Source organism: Procambarus clarkii, chromosome 32 (assembly GCF_040958095.1).
Source record: "Procambarus clarkii isolate CNS0578487 chromosome 32, FALCON_Pclarkii_2.0, whole genome shotgun sequence".
Lineage (NCBI taxonomy): Eukaryota > Metazoa > Arthropoda > Malacostraca > Decapoda > Cambaridae > Procambarus > Procambarus clarkii.
The window spans coordinates 34,425,913-34,445,311 of NC_091181.1; the positions used below are offsets into that span (position 1 = coordinate 34,425,913).

Genomic DNA, 19,399 nt, shown 5'->3' on the forward strand with positions numbered 1-19,399 from the left:
CAACTAGTACAACTACTACTGCAACAGCAGCTACTTCAAGAACTGCAGCAACTACGCAACTATAGCAACTACTTCAAGAACTGCAGCAAGTACCGCAACTACTACAGCAGCAACTATTGCTGCAACAGCAACCACTTCAATAATAACAACCATCCACTGCATCAGTAACAACTATTACAGCATCAGCAACTACTGCAACAACATGTAGAGTTCTCCAGCTATAGATAGATGCATTGCTAATAGTTTTTTTTTTTTATTTTTTAGTAAATACTCTACCCCATGTACAAGGAGAGTCCCCCGACTCACTGCTCAACACTCATGCCAGCTCAACACTTCCCCAGTCAGCTATTTTGAGCACAATCTAAAGAGCAATGTGGAACTCTTACTTAATTTTCTTAATTTTATAGTAAAATGACTTGGCATTGCAAACGCCTTTCATAGCCGACATCCCCCCAGTGCGCAAGGAAATATATTACAATTTTTTTGTTCTTTCCAATATAATAACGTACAGTGGCACCTCGATTTAACGAGCAGCTCTATCTACGAGCATTTCGAGTAACGAGCAAGCCGCTCGCAGAACATTTGTCTCTACTAACGAGCTTTTCCTCGATTAACGAGCGTTTCCGCTGGTTCTCGGACACCTTTTACGAGTTTTTTTTGTTGTTTCGCTATACGAGTTTTTCACATGACGAGCTCGGTGCCATAACAGATTAAACACGTTCATTGAGGTGCCACTGTATTGGTACAATGCGTTCCCTTATCATGGGAAAAAAAATAGTACAAGACTTATTTTGGATGTGTTAACTCTTGGAAGTCTTGCAATGACGTCACAATTCATGTGCATTAATCAAGTACAGGTGAATTAATCAAGCACGAGGTGCCCTGGATGGGCCACCTCGGGCCAAGCAAAGGGCCATGCTAAAATTACCAATATTGCAAAGTACCTAAAATATATTAAGGTGACATGCACACCATGGAGCGATCTTTTTAAAACAATATGCCCATATTATAGGTTAAGAGTATAGAAATGAGGAAGGAAATTACTGTACACATATTCTTATTTAACAGGGTTGTTAAAAAAAAAATTCTTAAAACCAACTCACCTGGGTTGGAATTTCATCCATTTAATCAATATATTGCAGGCGGCTCTTTGGGTTTTTTATTTTCTTTCAGACAAGAAATAATGGTTGGTTTGTCCCATTTATTTTCATCAGGGCATTCTCATTAGCCCCTTTAGCCTCATTACAGGTCCTTCCCTTAGGTTTGTTCTGACTTCTCAGACTTTTGGGCACTGAGTGTGATTTTTTTTTTGGAGGTTGCAGTTCTGAGAGTCAGCCTCATTGACTGGCTGGTTTGGGTGCCCAACCTGTCTGCAAGCCAGGGAATCTGGCGCTTTCCCAGCTCACTAAGTTCAGGTTCAAAGTGATTTGGCATACTTCCTGGCTAGTTCCATTGATGATTTGGACAGTTAGGCCTAGTCTGTGACTGTTGCTTCTCTTTCGGGTTCCTTGGCATTTGCTTATTCAGTCGAAGGGGTGCCTATTCTTTGCCTGCTCATTTTTTTCCTGGGCAGGGATTGGCTCTGCTGCTAGTTCGTTCCTTTCTAACCATAGGGATCACTGGATGTGCCATTTACCCTTTGCCAGCTTCAGGTTCACTAGTTTTCTCTTCAGGCGTTTTGGTAATCTGTTCAATGGTACCTTCCTCCTCGATGCCACAACCTATTTATGGACACCTCGGCCCCGAATTGGGGTTTTGTAACGTGCTCAGCAGGCCTCTCAGTGTCACTGAACGGGCCTTTCTTCAATGGGTGCTTAACATGGTACTCACGATTGCGGCTGTGTGGTGGGGTGTACAGTGTTTTTGTCTCCCTCAAGGCTCCATGATCTGCCTCCACTCCAACTGTTTCCTAGTGATTCAATGCCCAAGTCACATGTGGTCGCTTCAGTCCTTTCTTCTGTAAAGCTGGACTTGGAGTAGCTCTTCTGGTTTCTCAGGGCTTAGCTCTCTGTGCAGTTACTGTTCACCATGCTTGCGAGCGCACACTAATTTTCATCCCAATTTAACCGAATGGCCAGTTGATGACGTGTCCAACTAGCTCTGCAAGACATTCAGTTGCCCACAAGGTGCACCTCTTCGCATCGGCGTGGAACCAGCAGATTCCATCTTATTTTGTTCCAGTCCCCATTTGCGAGGCTCTCATGGAGGATGCTTTCGGTTGAACAGACTATTGCAAGTTCCTGTAATTCTTCCCATCAGTTTAGCTATTGCTTTTGGTGTTTTCCAGATTGGAGATGTTTGTAGGCAAAGTGGAAGTGGTCGTTTTGGTTCCATGGTATCCTAATGTGTGATTTCCAGCTCGAGTGGCTTGTTTTCCGAACCCATATTTTTTCTGCCAGTTCACCCTATTCCCGCGACGTTCCTTACTGGTTCAAGGATGCCCTCCATTCTTTGCATTTTGACTTTTTTACTTTGATCTATTACCATCTGTATGGTCCACAGATAGCTGCTTTCTTTTTGTCCCAACTATGCCTTTCCTTTTGTTTGACATAGGCAAAGCCACTTTTGCTTGCATTCGGTGTCAATATTTCTTGAACCGTTTCACAAATTCTCAATTTTTTTTTACCTCTGCCAGCTGATTCTCCTCCAGAGCCTACATGGTCTCTTTCCTGTTGCCCCCTCTAATCCATGATTCTTCTACTTAGGCTATTTTTATTAGCCCTCACTACCAGTTGTTGGGTTGAGGCACTACGTGCTCTCCTTAGAAAGCATGCGTTTTATTCTGCTACCATCCCTATTTCTGGCCAATAATAAGACCATTGGCTTCTGCAGGGGTCCACTGGTTATTGTTTATTTGTTTGGCTAAGAGTGCATCATTTGTTGGGTTTGGTTTCAGCTGTCATTATCTGCATGTCGTCAAGGTTGCACCAGGTGCTGTGTTGTGATTTGACTAATTGTTCTTGGTTCCTTGTTTTCACATTTTCCACAGTGTCATCAAGTTTAGCCAGACTGCATTTTACCCTAAAGTCCACGATGCACATGTTTGCAACTTTGTCCGCGTTTATTTTATTATGTCTTGGGCCGATATTCTGATTTGTGGATTTTGGTGGCTTATGTAGTTATTATCCCTAAGCTCCATCAGGCTTGTGTTGCTATAAACCAGGTTACTTGTCCCTAACCCCTCACACCTTTCAGGGTTGGGCTTGCTTCTTATCAGCCTCTGGCAAGTTTCTCACTTTTTTGTTCTGTGGTGAATTAACAGGGGAATCCACTGAGTGACCCCCTTTCCAGAAAACCTGCGTCGAATGTAATGAAACACCTCTTTCTAGAAGGATCTCCCTTCCCCTTTCCAAGCGAGTTGGTTTGCTTTCAATTTGCTACCGAGTGGATCATTTTCTGCTTATTTTTTAACATTTACCTTACTGTTGTCCATTTTGATTCAGCATTCTGGAGGTAATAATTCAAGATACTGGATAATGTTCTTATTATCTACATAATACAGTACTGTACATCACTTATATTATACTCATGCTCACCAGACTACTGTATATTTAGCTATAAACTATTTCCTAACTACATTTGATACCCTGTACAGTATATAGCAACCTACATTCAGTTTTATGAGAGATTTAATGCAGACCACATCTATTTAGGGTAAAAATGGAAGCCATTAAACATTTTGCAAGATGTTCAATATAATACAAGCACTTTTCGGCGATATGCCCTTGATCCATGGACTGCAGAATCCATAATAAAAGACATTTAAAGTACATGGATGCAGGAATCATATGTTTTACCATGTGGAAAGCTTTACCAGAGCTTTGTTCAAGCTCTAAAACCATCCGGTGTCATGAGGTAACTCTTCATACCATGACTAACCAAACTGACCAACGAATGTTAAAACAACACTGCAATCTCCAAGAGGATTACCATGAATAAAACCCAGATGCCATCCATCCCTGTTCAAAAATATTTGAGTTTACCTTAATGATACTGAATATAGTATGGTCTGCATTAGCAAGTGGTGCCTGGTAGTCCAAACAAATTATGTGCCTGTGCAATATTAGAATAAAGTTGTATACCTGTTGCTCCAGATCTTGTGTTCTCTGATCATCTTTTTCTCTCTCTGCCCCAGATTCAACGAGTTTACTATTCTGCTCTACCTGTATTGATGTTTGTGTATCTTCTATGAATTGTATAGGCCTTTCAGAGAGCTTCTCAGGAATAGTGTTCTGGAACTCTTGTTCAGGTGTCAAGGTAGGCGTTACACCAATGGCAGAGTCTGGCGACTGTAGGGCCGACTCCCTGGAGGAGTCTGCAGCTGTATCCATGACTTCACTACAATAAAATAAAATAGATATTTTAAAAACTTCTGAATTCTGTAATGTAAATTAAGAACAATGACTAAAGATAGACATAGCATTACATTTTTGTTTAGATTAGGTCTTTAAAGGGAACACTTAAAATTATATTAAAATTAAAATTAAATATGTAATTGTAATTCTCAAGTAATGCACTTGTAATTCTCAATAATTGTAATTCATTCTTATAATATAGAAAAAGTATAGTATTTAGATTTTGAACAAAGTCTAATTAAAAAACAGTACTGTAATCCAATATAAAATTAAGCTTATGAAATTAAGTTATAGTCATCAATACTGAACAGTATACTTTTTCCTCCCAGCTTTCATGAGGTAGGAAAGCATCAGTTCAGAAGAAAAAAAAAAAGAGCACCATATGAAATTGAGGTAAAAGATACAACAAGACACCTGCACAGTTACTGTTGGTCCAGGACACACACGAGGCATGCAAAGTTGGGACTGCCAAGAAATTTCTCCAAGATCCCAATGGTCTAAGCGACATTTCCATTGAACTGACTGGATTTCAGCCAACTAATGAGAAAGCCAAAACTTACCAGGTTACTGACATGCATTTCTTGTAAAGTGCTGGTGAAAGAAATCAAAATGAGATTGAAGCATTTGGAGATGATTAGCTTTTTAATGGATGGGCAACATGGATTTAGAAGGGAGAATTCATACCTGACAAACTTAATAGTTTTAAAACAAGGTTAACTAAATAAAACAAAAGTAAAGCCAAACTGACTGTAGGTGACAGGGTTGCTTCCTATCAGCCATTCCTAGACTCAAACGTCATTTAATACCATTTCTAATGAGAGGCTCGTGTACAAGATAAAAAGGCTACCTTGTAAAACGGGGAAAATATTGAACTGGTTAAGGAAGTACGTAACAGACAGAGAAAGAAGGGAAATAGACAGAGGTGTTGCTGCACTGGAAGCTCTTGACAAATAGGGTTCCCAAGAAACAGTCCTGATTTACGTTAATGACCAGACTGACAGTAAGCTTTTACACATCAATACTTGCAGATAATGCAAAGCAAATAAGAAATGTAAATGAAGACTGCAGAGAATTATAGAAAATCTAAATTTCAGGAGTAGGCAGACAAATGGCCATCACTCAATCCTAGAAAGAGCAAAGTACATACAATAATGAAGTTGGGGAAAGAACACAGGCAATCTCCACTGTGAGGGGTAAAGTAATTAAGATTTAGCCTCTCTTAAAATTGATATAAAAAAAAGGACAAGAGAACATCAGTGGAAGCGGGACACGCATGGAAGTATCGTACTTATAATCATATTGTTTGAATGGCCAAGTGAAATGCAGTTAGACGAGGAGTAGAAGTCACTAATAGGTAAGCACAGTATCAAGTCACCTGTTAACACTTATAACTATATACAGTAACTATTTATGAAACCTAAAACATCTTTAAAGATACCATACTTAAAGCTTAGGATCATAATTTATAAATTACTAAAGTTACAAAAATATATAATGAATCAAAACCTGCCCATCTTCTGGGATTTAAGCTACCAAATCTGCATACATTGAGGTTCTGCCTTAACTCCTTATGTCAGCTTAACAAAAACCTCCAACCTGACAAGTGCTACAGTTAGTCATACTGGCTTTCTGAAAATTACCAAGTCTTTCCAACTTGACAAGTTCAGACATTCTAAACACTCATTTTTAAATACCATAAATATTTGCATATGTAAAGTTAATCCAGTACAATTAATTTTATATCTGCCCTTCCTCCAAGAAGTAAATGCCAGCTGGTGACTTTACCCTATATTGTACTGTATCAAAGCAATTAATACTATAAAGACTTGGGGTGACCTACAGAAATTAAGAACTCAAAACTACCAAAACTGTACGTTTCCAAATAAAAAGCTACTCCTTTCGTATAATATAGCCTATGCTGAAACAAATCTTTTATGCACAATAAGAATAAGACTTAGTAAACACACACATGCCACCAACAAAATTAAAATCAAATCTTAAGTCTCTAAATAACAAAGAACGTTCCACTTAAGCCTAGTTCAACCTTAATTAAGAAAGCATTCAAACGTGCAGCACTTTTTGGTTAAAACTCTAGCAAAAACATACCTATCCATGGATTCACTTTCTAAAGACATTTGTGAAATGTCAAGTGACTTTGACATGTCATTGCTAGCCAACTCTAGTGCCTCCTCGCCCTCTGTTATATTCAGGACATCTGTCACCACCTCTGCCCGACTTACATTGTGGAAGTCGCCCAATGACGTCATCTAGCCACTAAATTCTGTTGGAGCAAAGCAATTTAAGCCTACTTATTTAGATACTGAAATGTATAACAGGCTTAAATATTTTATATAAGACATCAAGTCTAAAATGGATTAAGATTTCAGATAATAGAGTACAAGATGTTGGCAAATTACAAGATACAGTAATGGACATTAACTGTTGGCTACATTTCAGTTAGAGGGGGAATGCGATATGAAAAAAATAAATTATACTACAATTAGAAAATTAAATGCTGTACATCACTTTACTGCACAATGCAGCTTCTGAGGGGACAGGAGTGAAATCCTGTACAGTACTAGGTAATGTATAATACAATACTGTATTAAAAGCAGCCGAATGGTTATTCTTCGTGCTCCTGGCCAAGTCAGATGATATTCTCCAAGCACCCAATGTCCAACCACTTGGGCTGGACAGTAGAGCAACGATCTCGCTTCATGCAGGGCGGCGTTCAATCCTCGTCCGTCCAAGTTGTTGGGCAACATTCCTTCCTCCTGTCCTATCCCAAATCCTTATCCTGATCCCTTCCCAGTGCTATATAGTCGTAATGGCTTGGTGCTTTCCACCTGATAGTTCCCTTCCCTTCCAAGCACCCAAGCAAACCACATGGATAGCCTTCATGTGGCACAGTAGTCTATATGCTCAGCTCTCAAACCTGTAACCCAGGTTCAGTCCCCAGGCAGGGGAAACTGTTGGGAAATTTATTTTCTCCTGATGTCTCTGCTCACCTAGCAGTATAACAGGTACCGGAGAGATAGGAAATTGTAGTGGTGTAGTCTTGGTGAAGGTCAATAGTTGGCCTTGGGGTAGGGGGGGGCGTCGATAAGCCAAACTACAGGCTTCTTGTCCCGACAGCAAGAAATAAATATCCCAAAACAAGCCAGACGGGTGTTCTGCAGCCAGCCAGCCAAGCCAGACGCATATTCTGCATATACCGAGCCAAGCCTGACGGGTTGGCAGGATATACCGGCCTATGTTAAGCCAGCAGCTGTTCTCGTCATTTTACAATGCCTGACAGAACCCGGCGCAAGGTACCGGCAGCTACCTGGGCACGACAGGACACGAGAGTGTAATAACTACCCTACACCATCAAAATACCTTCACCACACAGGACTTTGCGAGTCCATTCCTAGAACTGGCACAGAGGCCTTAAGTTTCTCCCCCGCCACCACCTGGCGGGCGGATCCTCCTCTCCCCCAACTTGTTTTATCACGACCCTCGAATTTAGAGGCACTCGTGCGTACGGTGGCACTCGCCGGGGGGGTGGTGGCCATCACCCAAGGCACACGGCAGGCTCCAACACTCACGTCATGCAGCAGAATGGAGGATAAAGGAGAAGAAGCGTGGGGCGTGACCCATCCACCGCGGCCCTCAACAACACACTGATAGTCCCGGGGCTCCCGGCTATAGGGATTAACGCACAAAATTTACGCGGATTATCTAAAGTATTTGTACAGTATTGTCCTTGTTTTGTTTTTGTGGTCGGATTTCATCCCATGTAACGTGTACAATAAACTGACAGTTCTGATTGTGTTGGGTATTGACACAGTGCGTTATGTTGATACTATGATTCTCAAGGTTCAACACTTTCCCTGTTCATATTTATTTTTATTTTTATTTTTTTGCGGATTACATTACAGAAACGTGTTGGGTGTATCCGGTACGTGTGTCGTCGTGGCCCATGAATCACCCACATATCTTGCTTGCTTTATATCAACATATCTGACCATAGCATCTAGCTTTTTTTAATCCCTCAAACTGGCGTTCCTCAAGCACGTATACAACATGATTTGATTGATTGTTGCCGCCGAAGGCGGCTAGTTTATTGTGCACCCCATACTCATCCTGTGAGCGGTAGCGCAAAAGCATTACAGAGGGCACAAAAGGTCTTTATCAGACCTCATCTTAGATTATTACATAAACAATTTCTTCTATCCTTCACACCTTATAGTTACAATGTCAGCTAGTTACAGAGAAAGTGCTATTACAAGAGCTACATATTAACAGTAAGTCAGTTTACGTTTATCCTGACGACTTAATTCTTCAACAGGAGCCCCCAGTACTATAGCAATTATTTGGTCAAATGTTCAATAATGGACTGGTTAACCACCAAAAAGTTCACGTTATGTAATATTGAATTAAACTAAATAGTATTCTCCTTTCTCATACAGCATGTGGCAGAGCCCACACGAGGTTTCACGCGAGGCATTCTAGACCATGTGCTAACATTAGAAGAGGGCATGATTGATCAAGTTCAGGCAGTTTGTGTAATTACCTAAGTGTAGTTACAGGATGAGAGCTACGCTCGTGGTGTCCTGTCTACCCAGCACTCTTTGTCATATAACGCTTTGAAACTACTGACGGTCTTGCATGGCCTCCACCACCTTCTCACTTAACTTGTTCCAACCGTCTACCTCTCTGTTTGCGAAAGTGAATTTTTCTATATTTCTTCGGCATTTTTGTTTAGTTAGTTTAAATCTATGACCTCTTGTTCTTGAAGTTTCAGGTCTCAGGAAATCTTCCCTATTGATTTTATCAATTCCTGCTACTATTTTGCACGCAGTGATCAAATCACCTCTTTTTCTTCTGTCTTCTAGTTTTGGCATATTTAATGCCTTTAACCTCTCCTCGTAGTTCTTGCCCTTCAGTTCTGGGAGCCACTTAGTAGCATGTCTTTGAACCTTTTCCAGTTTGTTGATGTGCTTCTTAAGATATGGGCACCACACAACCGCTGCATATTCTACCTATGGCCTAACAAAAGTCGTGAACAATTTCTTTAGTACTTCGCCATCCATGTATTTAAAAGCAATTCTGCAGTTAGAAAGCGTGGGATAGGCTCCTCGCACAACGTTCTTTATGTGGTCCTCAGGGGATAGTTTTCTATCTAGAACCACCCCCTAGATATCTTTCTTTGTCAGACTTCTTTAAAGATTTCTCACATAATTTATAGGTTGTGTGGGTTCTATGTTCTCCTACTCCACATTCCATAACATGGTATTTATTCACATTAAATTCCATTTGCCAAGTGGTGCTCCATATACTTATTTTGTCCAGGTCTTCTTGAAGGGCATGACAATCATCTAAGTTTCTTATCCTTCCTATTATCTTGGCATCATCAGCAAACATGTTCATATAATTCTGTATGCCAACTGGAAGATCATTTATGTAGACAATGAACATCACCGGTGCAAGAACTGAACTGTGGTACTCCACTTGTGACATTTCTCCAGTCCGATACATTGCCTCTGATTACTGCCCTCATTTTTCTGTCAGTCAGAAAATGTTTCATCCATGTTAGAAGCTTACCTGTCACCCCCTCCCCCAATATTTTCCAGTTTCCAGTACAACCTCTTATGTGGAACTCTGTCGAAATCCTTTTTTAGGTCCAGATAGATGCAGTCAACCCAACCATCTCTTTCCTGTAAAATCTCTGTGGCTCGATCATAGAAACTGAGTAAATTCGATACACAGGATCTTCCAGATCGAAAACCATACTGTGTGTCTGATATTATATCATTTCTCTCCAGGTGTTCTACCCATTTAGTTTTTATTATTTTTTCCAATATTTTCACTATTACACTTGTCAATGATATAGGTCTATAATTGAGGGGGTCTTCCCTGCTGCCACTTTTGTAGATTGGAACTATGTTAGCCTTTTCCCACACGTCTGCTACGACTCCTATACACAGGGATGCCTGAAAGGGTGAAGTGGAATGATGAGCTCAGATGAACATTCTCTCAGAACCCATGGTGTGTGTGTGTGTGTGTGTGTGTATTTACTATTAGTGTCTGCAGAATCGAGCTATTAGCTCTTGGACCCCGCCTTTCTAACTAATCTGTTTCCTCTATTATATTTACTACATATATTTCTCTCTAACACAAGCGCGCGCACACACACACACACACATCCCTAGGAAGCTGTCCGTATCAGCTGTCTAACTACCAGGTACCTATTTACTGCTAGGTGAACAGGAGCCTCAGGGTGAAAAAAACTCTGCCCATTTATTTCCGCCATCGCCGGGGATCGATTCCCATTCCCTAGGACTACGAACCCCGAGCGCTGTCCACTCAGCCACCAGGCGCCCATACCTGCTTGTGAGTCGAGAACGAAGCCATACATACACTATTACATGAACATCGTCAAATTAAATTATATGAAAGGGCACAGATGCATCAGTCATTAATTGAACATATTCAAAGTCACATAATCCACACGATAAAATGCCCGAAACGCTTTGCGTAATAATGGCTTTAGGCATTGTATGTACTAGTTCTATCTATAAATCTATCAATTTTTGTAAAACCTCTTGTATGTATGTACCTTACCTGAATAAACATTTATTTATTTATTTTATATCATCAAAACCCACTTGTTATTTTCACAGTAGGTATGAGCGGGTCGGTTGGCAGCCTTGACCTGGGGGCGGCGACGAAGGTGAGATGTAAACAAACTAGGTTTGCCTCATTTTAATATTAAATTGCCAAGTATCACATCATATGAGAGAACCCACAATTACCCTAAACGTATATTTGTGATGTTATGGCAATTTGTTTTGTTAGTGGGGTGCAAGAAAGGGATTTTCTTTAATGTTGATTTACGGGCCAAACACAAGCTTTATCTTATGGGGAAAACAAACAGTTTTGGAAGATATATTGACACCATGCAGGAAATTATCTTACAGTCAAATTGTACTTGTGGTCGATCTCGAACCCATTGTTGATGTGACGACTTATATTGAATTTTGTAATTAGCTCATCAAGATTGTAACTTGCTTAGCTTAATGAACTGTGGGGTTCAGTCCCTGAGCCCATTATGTGCCTCTGTAACCCTTTCCACTACCGCCCACAAGATGGGTATGGGGTGCATAATAAATGAACTAAACTAACTTGTCACCGCAACCAGACATAGATACATATGCATGAGGGTCAAAGTCAAAATATGGATCCCCTCTCTCTCATTGGACTGCCTGAACATGGTCATGTTAATGTCCTTACTAAAGCTTGCAGTAAATAAAGTCAATGTTGGACGTAATCTTGGACTTTACAATAGAACCCTTAAAAAAGTTACGTTAGACAAGAACATTTGTGATGATTTTGAAGACAGTAGAATAGAGCAAACAATTTAGCAGATCCATTATTTATCACAATGAAATGTGTCGAAAAGAATATGTGTATGGGGCAAGTAACAAAGTAAACTGACAGGCATTGTAACAGCTCGAATACTACAACACTACAGGTATCTCTGGTAGCTCAGCTTTTATGGGGATCTAGAGTAAGTAAAGTGTAAAGTGTGTGGACAATGACAGGAACACACACTAGAGCATCACATGTTAGACTGATAAAATTGAGCCATTGAGATATAAATATAAACTCATGCTGCATGAAATGGAACACCATCTTATTACAAATGATAAAATATTTGAAATCCTTGCACTGTATCCATATTTTGCTTCTAGTATATAAATGACATGTATGAGATTATGAGCAAGTTGTGTGGTGTAAAGACTAATAATAATAAGCTTTGATGATCCTGAATACCCCATATTTAATTTATTTTAGTTAACAAAACTTGTATCTTCATTATATAATATTTATTTTAAATACAGTACACAGATATTGTAACAAAAAAAGGTTTGTAACTAATTGTTATTATAATTATAATGTGTGCAGGTTAGATGTCATTATTAATGTAAAAATCTCCTCTGAGGTCTGATTAAGGGTTAATTAGAGTGGAATTAGTGTCATTTGTTAATTCATGCAAAGGGCGGGAGGGACCAATCCCTACCTACCTATGACAGCATAAAATTATGACCATCCCCAAACAAAGACCAGTCGCCACGCAATGTTTGGTATGGCCTCTTAACCTTGAATAAATAAATAGACAGTCATTCTTGTTTATAGATCTTGATATTTAATTTTAAGAATATAATTTGCTTTCAGAATTAAAATCAGAACGCAACAAACCTTTACATACAACATCTACATTTAAAGAGAAGCTTTGGCAAGATGTCTTCTCACAAGTTTGAGTTGTTGGATGAAGAAGTAGAGGCACTTCTAGATCAAGTCACTGATAAACTAGAGGTAAGAAATATACTGTACCAGCACAGTATACTGCATATAATGAAATATGATGTTCATAATACAATTGTGAGGTCATGTATATTTCTGCAATGAGTGCAACTGCATGCAACAGCACCAATTCCAATACAATGGTTACAATCACCAATCCAGTGGTTGGCATCAGCGGCTGGAATTCTCTCAGTCGCGGGTTCGAGTCACCTCAAAGCTCCAGTTGATTTTCTCAGCAATCCCAATGATGGTTGTCTGCATGCTATCAGTTGACAGAAAATATATGCGAGAGTATCCAGAAAAGATTGGCTGTATCTCAAATGGAGAAGGGGTGCTCACCACATCAGTATCTAGACAAGTATGCAGGTGTACTGTATCAACCATCACTGGGTCGTCAGTCTCGCTCCAATACATAAACGCTACTCTAGAGAAATTACTTCAAGGGGGTTCTCAACAAAAATTTTGTTTTTGAGTGTTAGCAGGCTATGGGAGTCTTTATACCCAGAGCTGGTACATAATAGTTAGGTAGGATAAGTGCGGGGGCAGTACTGTACTTAGGAAAATGCTGACGAAAAGACACTGGTACTTATTAAAATAGGTTTATTGAACAACCGTACTTACTGATACACAGGGATCTTGACTCTACTTTGATTGAGATTATCAGGACAAGAACTATGTAAACCATACACAGCAGGAATTGTTTCCATGTCACTGGCATGAGAAGAGACTTAGTCTCTACTCTCTTCCATGGGACAATAGTGAACTAACTGAACACTAGTGATAACTGACAATTACTACATAATGACACTTGACAATCTGGGGGTCCACCTCAATTGTTCTACCCTCTCACCTGCAGCGGGTTTGAGGCGCTATACTTAATTGGTCAGTTAATCATTGAGATCAACACACCGCAACTCTAGAAAAATAGCATAGATTTTGTACTTAGAGTAGGCCAGCCTTGACACATTTGCTCCCAATACAAATATCCTTAACAGCTGGACGATGAGTACTTATTCCATTTGAAAAATGGCAAAGCTGATATTGTAGTCATTATTGCTACAGGTTTCATATCAACCAAACCCTGCACACTTCTCTCTTTACTATACTAAAGCTTAACAATATTCCCACAAAGAGTGACCCTCGTAAAGATGGTTCAGTGCCCCAGAGAGGTTTTAGTATCTCAAGTAAATAATTAATTTTTTCGGTATGGTGCTATATATGGATTTCTAATTTTTAATGATAAATCGTTGTAAAGTGAATACTATAAGGCTTTATCATACCTATATTAATTACTATTATTTAGGAGTCTATGACTCCTCTTTAGGATTGGTAATAGTTGGTAATATGAATGAGGAAGCACCAGTATTTATTTAATGTACTTATTTTTGGTAGTACTCGCCAGGTTATGCTTGTGGGGGTTGAACTTTGGTTCTTTGGTCGGGCAGTTATCATGACCTACTACTACCATTTTAGTAGTGCAGTTATCATGACCTAGTACAGTACTACTATTTTAGTAGTGCAGTTATCATGACCTACAATGTAGTGATTTTTCAATGATAATCCTAGGAAGGATCTTCAGTTAATTCATGCAGCCTATGATGTAATTTCAGAAATATACTTAAAAGATTTCATTACAGGTAAGAGATTACAAATGTTTTAACAAAAGTTACTTTTACACACAAAGTGCCTTCATTGTCACATTCTTTTGAGTTGTCCTATCCATTAATATATAGCATAGTGAAGGACATCACTTTGCAAAAATGTTTCAATGTGTTATATTAATTGAATCAGTGTGTTTAGAAAGATACAGGCTATAAATTAATAGAAGTCTAAAATTTCATAATAGACAATATCAAGTAACTGACTAGAAATCCTATTTTTTTAAACAAGGAAAACAAATGCAAATAATGTTTAGCTTATTGGAAACATAATATTAATTGCTAATTATGCAGAATATGGTCTCTTGGATTCTGCATAAGTGATAACTTATACAGATAACTTATAAGACTGTATTATAACAACATATTATGATAACTTATAAGAGTACTGTATATTATAATTTTGCATTATGTATTACAGTGTGGGGTTGGACAGTGTAAGAGCCAAGAAGAACGGAAAAAGCTTCTGTTAGAAATTGAACGATCATTGAAAGATGCTAATGATTCATTACTAGAGATGGATATTGAAATCAGGAAGGCTCCACTTGACTACAGAAACACTATGACCAGCAAAGTGCAAAGATACCACAATGAATTATTAAGGTATGTACTGACAAATATATTTTTGCCAGCATATACTGTACTGTTGGTAAAGCGTGTATCTGAGTCGTCAAGGGGTGCATGCTTGATCCCATCTGTACAAGAATGTAGGAACTCTTGTTTATATAAGTAAATAAATAATAAAAAAAAATAACTTTAATATTTGAACTTAAAATCATGAGTTATGAGGAGAGGGTAGAGGCATCAAACATGCTAAGGCTACAAGATAGAAGGGAAAAGAGGCCTTATGATCACAGTATACAAAATAGTAACAGGAATTGACATAATAGACAAGGAGAAATTCTTGAAACCTACAACTTAAATAATAAGAGGTCATAGATTCAAGCTAAGGAAATAAAGGTCCCAAAAAAGATATGAAAGTTCTCTTTTTGCAAACAGAGTTGTAGAAGGTCAGAGAAAGTGAGAAAGCGGTAGATGCCAAAAGAATCGGTAGTTTCAAAGCACTATATGACAAAGATTACTGGAAAGATGGGACATTATGAGTATAGCTATCATCCTGTAATTACACTTGGGAAATTACTGTATCTCTGGAAGAGCCCTCCTCAGTAGCTCCCTGAGCTACTGCTGTTCTACTATGGCTACTGGGCCAGGCAAACCTTTGGGAGTTGCCCGTGGCCTTTGAAACTCACCTTATCCTACCAGGAGCAGTACCATAATCAGGCTTTCTTTAAGGCAATAGGGGGAGCTTGAAAATCTGAGATCAATCCAAAATCGAGAAAAACCCAGCAGAAGGTATAAATATGCAGTCAGACGAACCTCCAGATATTCCTCCTTATTTCTGTGTGTTTCTATCATTTACATACTTTTAACATGCTTCTCTCTACACTCAAATTGCTTCTCTTCATCCATTCCATCATTCATCCTCTACCATATATTCTTATGTATATCTTTATATATAAAATATGTATTTGCATTTCATAACTTTCATTGCATAAGTTTTTCAGTCTACATCCGGTCAATTATTTTTAGAACACCATTTACACTGTACTGTATATTATTTCAAATTATCCATCACAATTATTCTGTTACTTCTTGGCATTATTCTTATCTCATTCTTTCTCTAAACCACCAAAATCTCATTTTGTGTCATACTGAGTACTGTATGTGCAATCATTTCTCATCATTTCCCCTTTCAAATTTGTCAGTTTAAGGGGCTTCTGTGTAAAATACAAGATAAAGTTAATTTCTCCAATGCTGTAATACTTTTCATTAACAGCCTTATGGTTATTTTTTGCTACGTATTTACTTTCACACGTGTTCATATAATTTTTACTCTGTTTCACTCTCAATCTCATTTTCTTTAAGCTTCGTCTCTCATAAACCTAATATATAAAACTTTACTTCCTTAAAATCTCTTACCGCATCCAGCTACTTATACTTCTCACTTATTCCTCTAACACTGCACACAGGTATTTTGTTTCGAAATATTGATCTTGACGTCTGTTACAGATTATTTGGATTAGCAATGTGTAAACTGGAGACTATCACCATATCAGATTTTGTTTGGATGATCCATTGATTCAGATTATAAGGAATTTGTTGATAATTGTAAAGCTATAGTCATTGTTAGTACTTCTTAATACAGTATTATTGTGTTTTATCTGAGATTATTAATTATACCCGAGTGTTTAATTCCTGAAATTTTGCCATATGAAAAATATTTTGATAATCATTTTGTTTTAAAGTTAGTAGTATTTATATATATATATATATATATATATATATATATATATATATATATATATATATATATTTATATATATTTATATATTTGATCTCCTTATTTTTAGATATCAGAAACGGTTTGAACAAGAGAAGTGGACTCATTCTACTGCTCAAGATAGTAACACTTTTGATGCTGAAATACGTAAACAGGTACAGTATGTGATACTGTAATTATACACCGCTGATATATATTTGATTTAAGATACCGGTATATGTATATGTTGTTGTTGCCTGTTGTTATATAACAGGCAACAACAGGCAATAGCATGTTGTTATATAATGCCTGTTGTTAAATGCATTGTTAAATACAATTCCAGGTGATACAGGGCAATGCAATCCTAGACCGAACCTCGGCAAGCATAGCAAATTCCACAAAAATTGTTATAGAAAATGTACACATTGGAACAGATGTCCTCGGTGAGTTAGGAACTCAAAGAGAAACTTTGACTCGAACAAGAGACAGGCTGATTGACACAGATGCCGAACTTAGTAGAAGCAGAAGAATAATTCGATCCATGTCACATCATGTGCTTTACAACAAGGTACTTTTAATAGTTATTATTTTACTAGAGTGTGCAATTCTTGGTGCTGTAATCTACTGGAAATTTTTCATGAAATGATTGTCCATTTGATCTGAATGTATATTAAGGACATACTGTTGAAATATGTTTACATAGTTTTTTTTTATTATACTGTACCAAAGTTTTATATGCAAACCTGTAAGAGAGAGGTGATTACTATATCATGTATGATAAATTTTAATTTTGTATTGTATATGATTTGGGGCTGGGGGTAGGGGGATCACAGCTTCTTACCAGCATGAGAATTAATTTGAATTTTTTTCTGGGAGAAGCCCCGTCGGCTCCCCGGATAGCTCCGGGGAGCCTCCGGGTCTCGCCCAGAAAATGGTGTTTCATTACATTCAATGCTGATTTTTTTTTAAAGGACCTATGGATATTTTGTTTAATTAGACTACTATACCTTTGGAGAGGCACCTCTCCACATGAACTGTGATTGGAAATATACAGTACTGAGTCTGCATAGATCAAGGACAGTGACAAGTTTAGTCATTATTATTTAAATAGACTGTCACCATCAGTAAGGGTTAAATTATATATTAGTTCTGTTATGCAACATTTTATATCTGGCTGTAGATGTGAAGATGTTTTATATTATTCATACTGTATTTGTTCTCATTACAATTTTTTGTGCAGCTCACTTCACACACTTTAATTATCTTACATGTTAATGAATTTGAAAACTTTATTTTTTTAGTTAAATATAATATTGTAGTTCAGTATAAGGAAACAAACAATACATTCCATATTGTTTGAGTTTTGGAGTAGGTGGCCATTGTTTTTAAATTGTTTCATTGTTTTTTTATATACTGTACTGTACAATACCCTTTATGCATAAGGAAAAAATAGATTAACAGTAAAAATAGTAAAGTTTTATGCAGTGGCACTTATTAGTTTGACACTTCTTTGCACACACACACGAGGTGATATGATCACTATGTACAAAATAGTAACAGGAATTGATAAAATCGACAGGGAAGATTTCCTGAGACCTGGAACTTCAAGAACAAGAGGTCATAGATTTAAACTAGCTAAAGACAGATGCCAAAGAAATATAAGGAAATTCACCTTCGCAAATAGAGTGGTAGATGGTTGGAACAAGTTAAGTGAGAAGGTGGTGGAGGCCAAGACCGTCAGTAGTTTCAAAGCGTTATATGACAGAGTGCTGGGAAGACGGGACACCACGAGAGTAGCTTTCATCCTGTAACTACACTTAGGTAATTACACACACACACACACACACACACACATATAAATATATATATAAATATATATATATAATTATGAAAAAAAGGATGATCTGAATGCTTTGTAAGTCAAGAGTATAATATACAGTATGGTTTAATTTTGACAATTTGTTTTTCATAAAACATGTTTTTCTATTTTCTCTCTCTCATCACTAAAATCTTTAACCCTTAAAGTGAAATGACTGGTCATGTCAGGTAATTTTTAAGGCTAATATATTAATATATACAGTGCGTAAATTGCTGGGCTTAATGCAGACTGCATCAATCATTTATATCATAGTGGCTTAAGTAAATACATAAAAGTAATGCGGTCAGAAGATCTTGTGTATATTTGTTTGTAATGGATTGTAGTGTTTGTAGTTTGAATTAAATACTGTATATGAAAATTATAATGTGTGCTGTAACATTTGATTGCTTTACTGGGATTATACATAGAATATGCAGTATATACAGTATAACATTGAGATCAACAATAAAAATTGCTGAAGAATTAAATGGGCATTTATATACTGAAGTGTGAATATAAGCCTACTCTACTGGCCAAAGAAAAAATCACTAATGTGTTTTATAGAGCAGATAAATCAATTCTGCTTCATACTGTATAAATTTATATACATAAAGATATTAAAATTAAAATTTATACTGTAGTATTATTCACCGAGAGCACTTAACATCAACTGCATTGTGGAAAGACAGTTAATTTGTAAGCCTAGACAGTTTTATAATACTGTCTAGTTTTACATAAACTTATAACAAAAACAGCTTTAAGTAGTAATGGTTGTGCCAGTCCAAGTGGTTGGGCAGCATTCCTTCCCTCCATAGATATGGAGGGAAGGAATGCCTTAGTGCTTTCTCTAGATAATTAC

General features: G+C 37.7%; 2 protein-coding genes across 7 annotated transcripts in view; one reads left to right on the forward strand and one right to left on the reverse strand.

The window, feature by feature from the left end:
• LOC123759413 (traB domain-containing protein) overlaps positions 1-8,066 on the reverse strand; it is a 28,173-nt gene extending 20,107 nt beyond the window's left edge. For 2 of the 5 annotated variants that reach the window (XM_045744461.2, XM_069335221.1), the window contains exons 1-3: positions 7,943-8,066; positions 6,462-6,636; positions 4,164-4,338 (exon numbers count right to left, since the gene is read on the reverse strand). In XM_045744461.2, coding sequence (XP_045600417.1) covers positions 4,164-4,338; positions 6,462-6,622 — 336 coding nt within the window. In that variant the 5' untranslated portion in view covers positions 6,623-6,636; positions 7,943-8,066. Of the gene's footprint in view, positions 1-4,082; positions 4,339-6,461; positions 6,637-7,942 lie in introns of all 5 variants that reach the window. The other 3 variants (XM_045744455.2, XM_045744458.2, XM_045744460.2) reach the window with 2 other exon arrangements.
• A 2,950-nt stretch (positions 8,067-11,016) lies between these two features.
• Vti1b (Vesicle transport through interaction with t-SNAREs 1b) lies at positions 11,017-19,173 on the forward strand. Of its 2 annotated transcripts, none has more exons than XM_045744462.2 (5): positions 11,017-11,070; positions 12,576-12,716; positions 14,784-14,965; positions 16,774-16,858; positions 17,026-19,173. In XM_045744462.2, exons 2-5 carry the CDS (start codon positions 12,642-12,644, stop codon positions 17,326-17,328), a joined length of 645 nt encoding a protein of 214 aa, XP_045600418.2. In that variant the 5' UTR covers positions 11,017-11,070; positions 12,576-12,641; the 3' UTR covers positions 17,329-19,173. The 2 variants fall into 2 exon arrangements, with proteins under 2 accessions (XP_045600418.2, XP_045600419.2); XM_045744463.2 differs by having other exon boundaries at positions 11,070-11,090.
• Positions 19,174-19,399: the final 226 nt, after the last annotated feature.

What these genes read in the sequence shown, in the direction of transcription:
- Vti1b (XM_045744462.2), top strand. Translation starts at nt 12,642, where the DNA reads ATGTCTTCTCACAAGTTTGAGTTGTTGGATGAAGAAGTAGAGGCACTT. An exon ending in AAGTCACTGATAAACTAGAG is followed by an intron (nt 12,717 to 14,783) that starts GTAAGAAATATA and finishes TATGTATTACAG; the next exon opens with TGTGGGGTTGGACAGTGTAA. An exon ending in TACCACAATGAATTATTAAG is followed by an intron (nt 14,966 to 16,773) that starts GTATGTACTGAC and finishes CCTTATTTTTAG; the next exon opens with ATATCAGAAACGGTTTGAAC.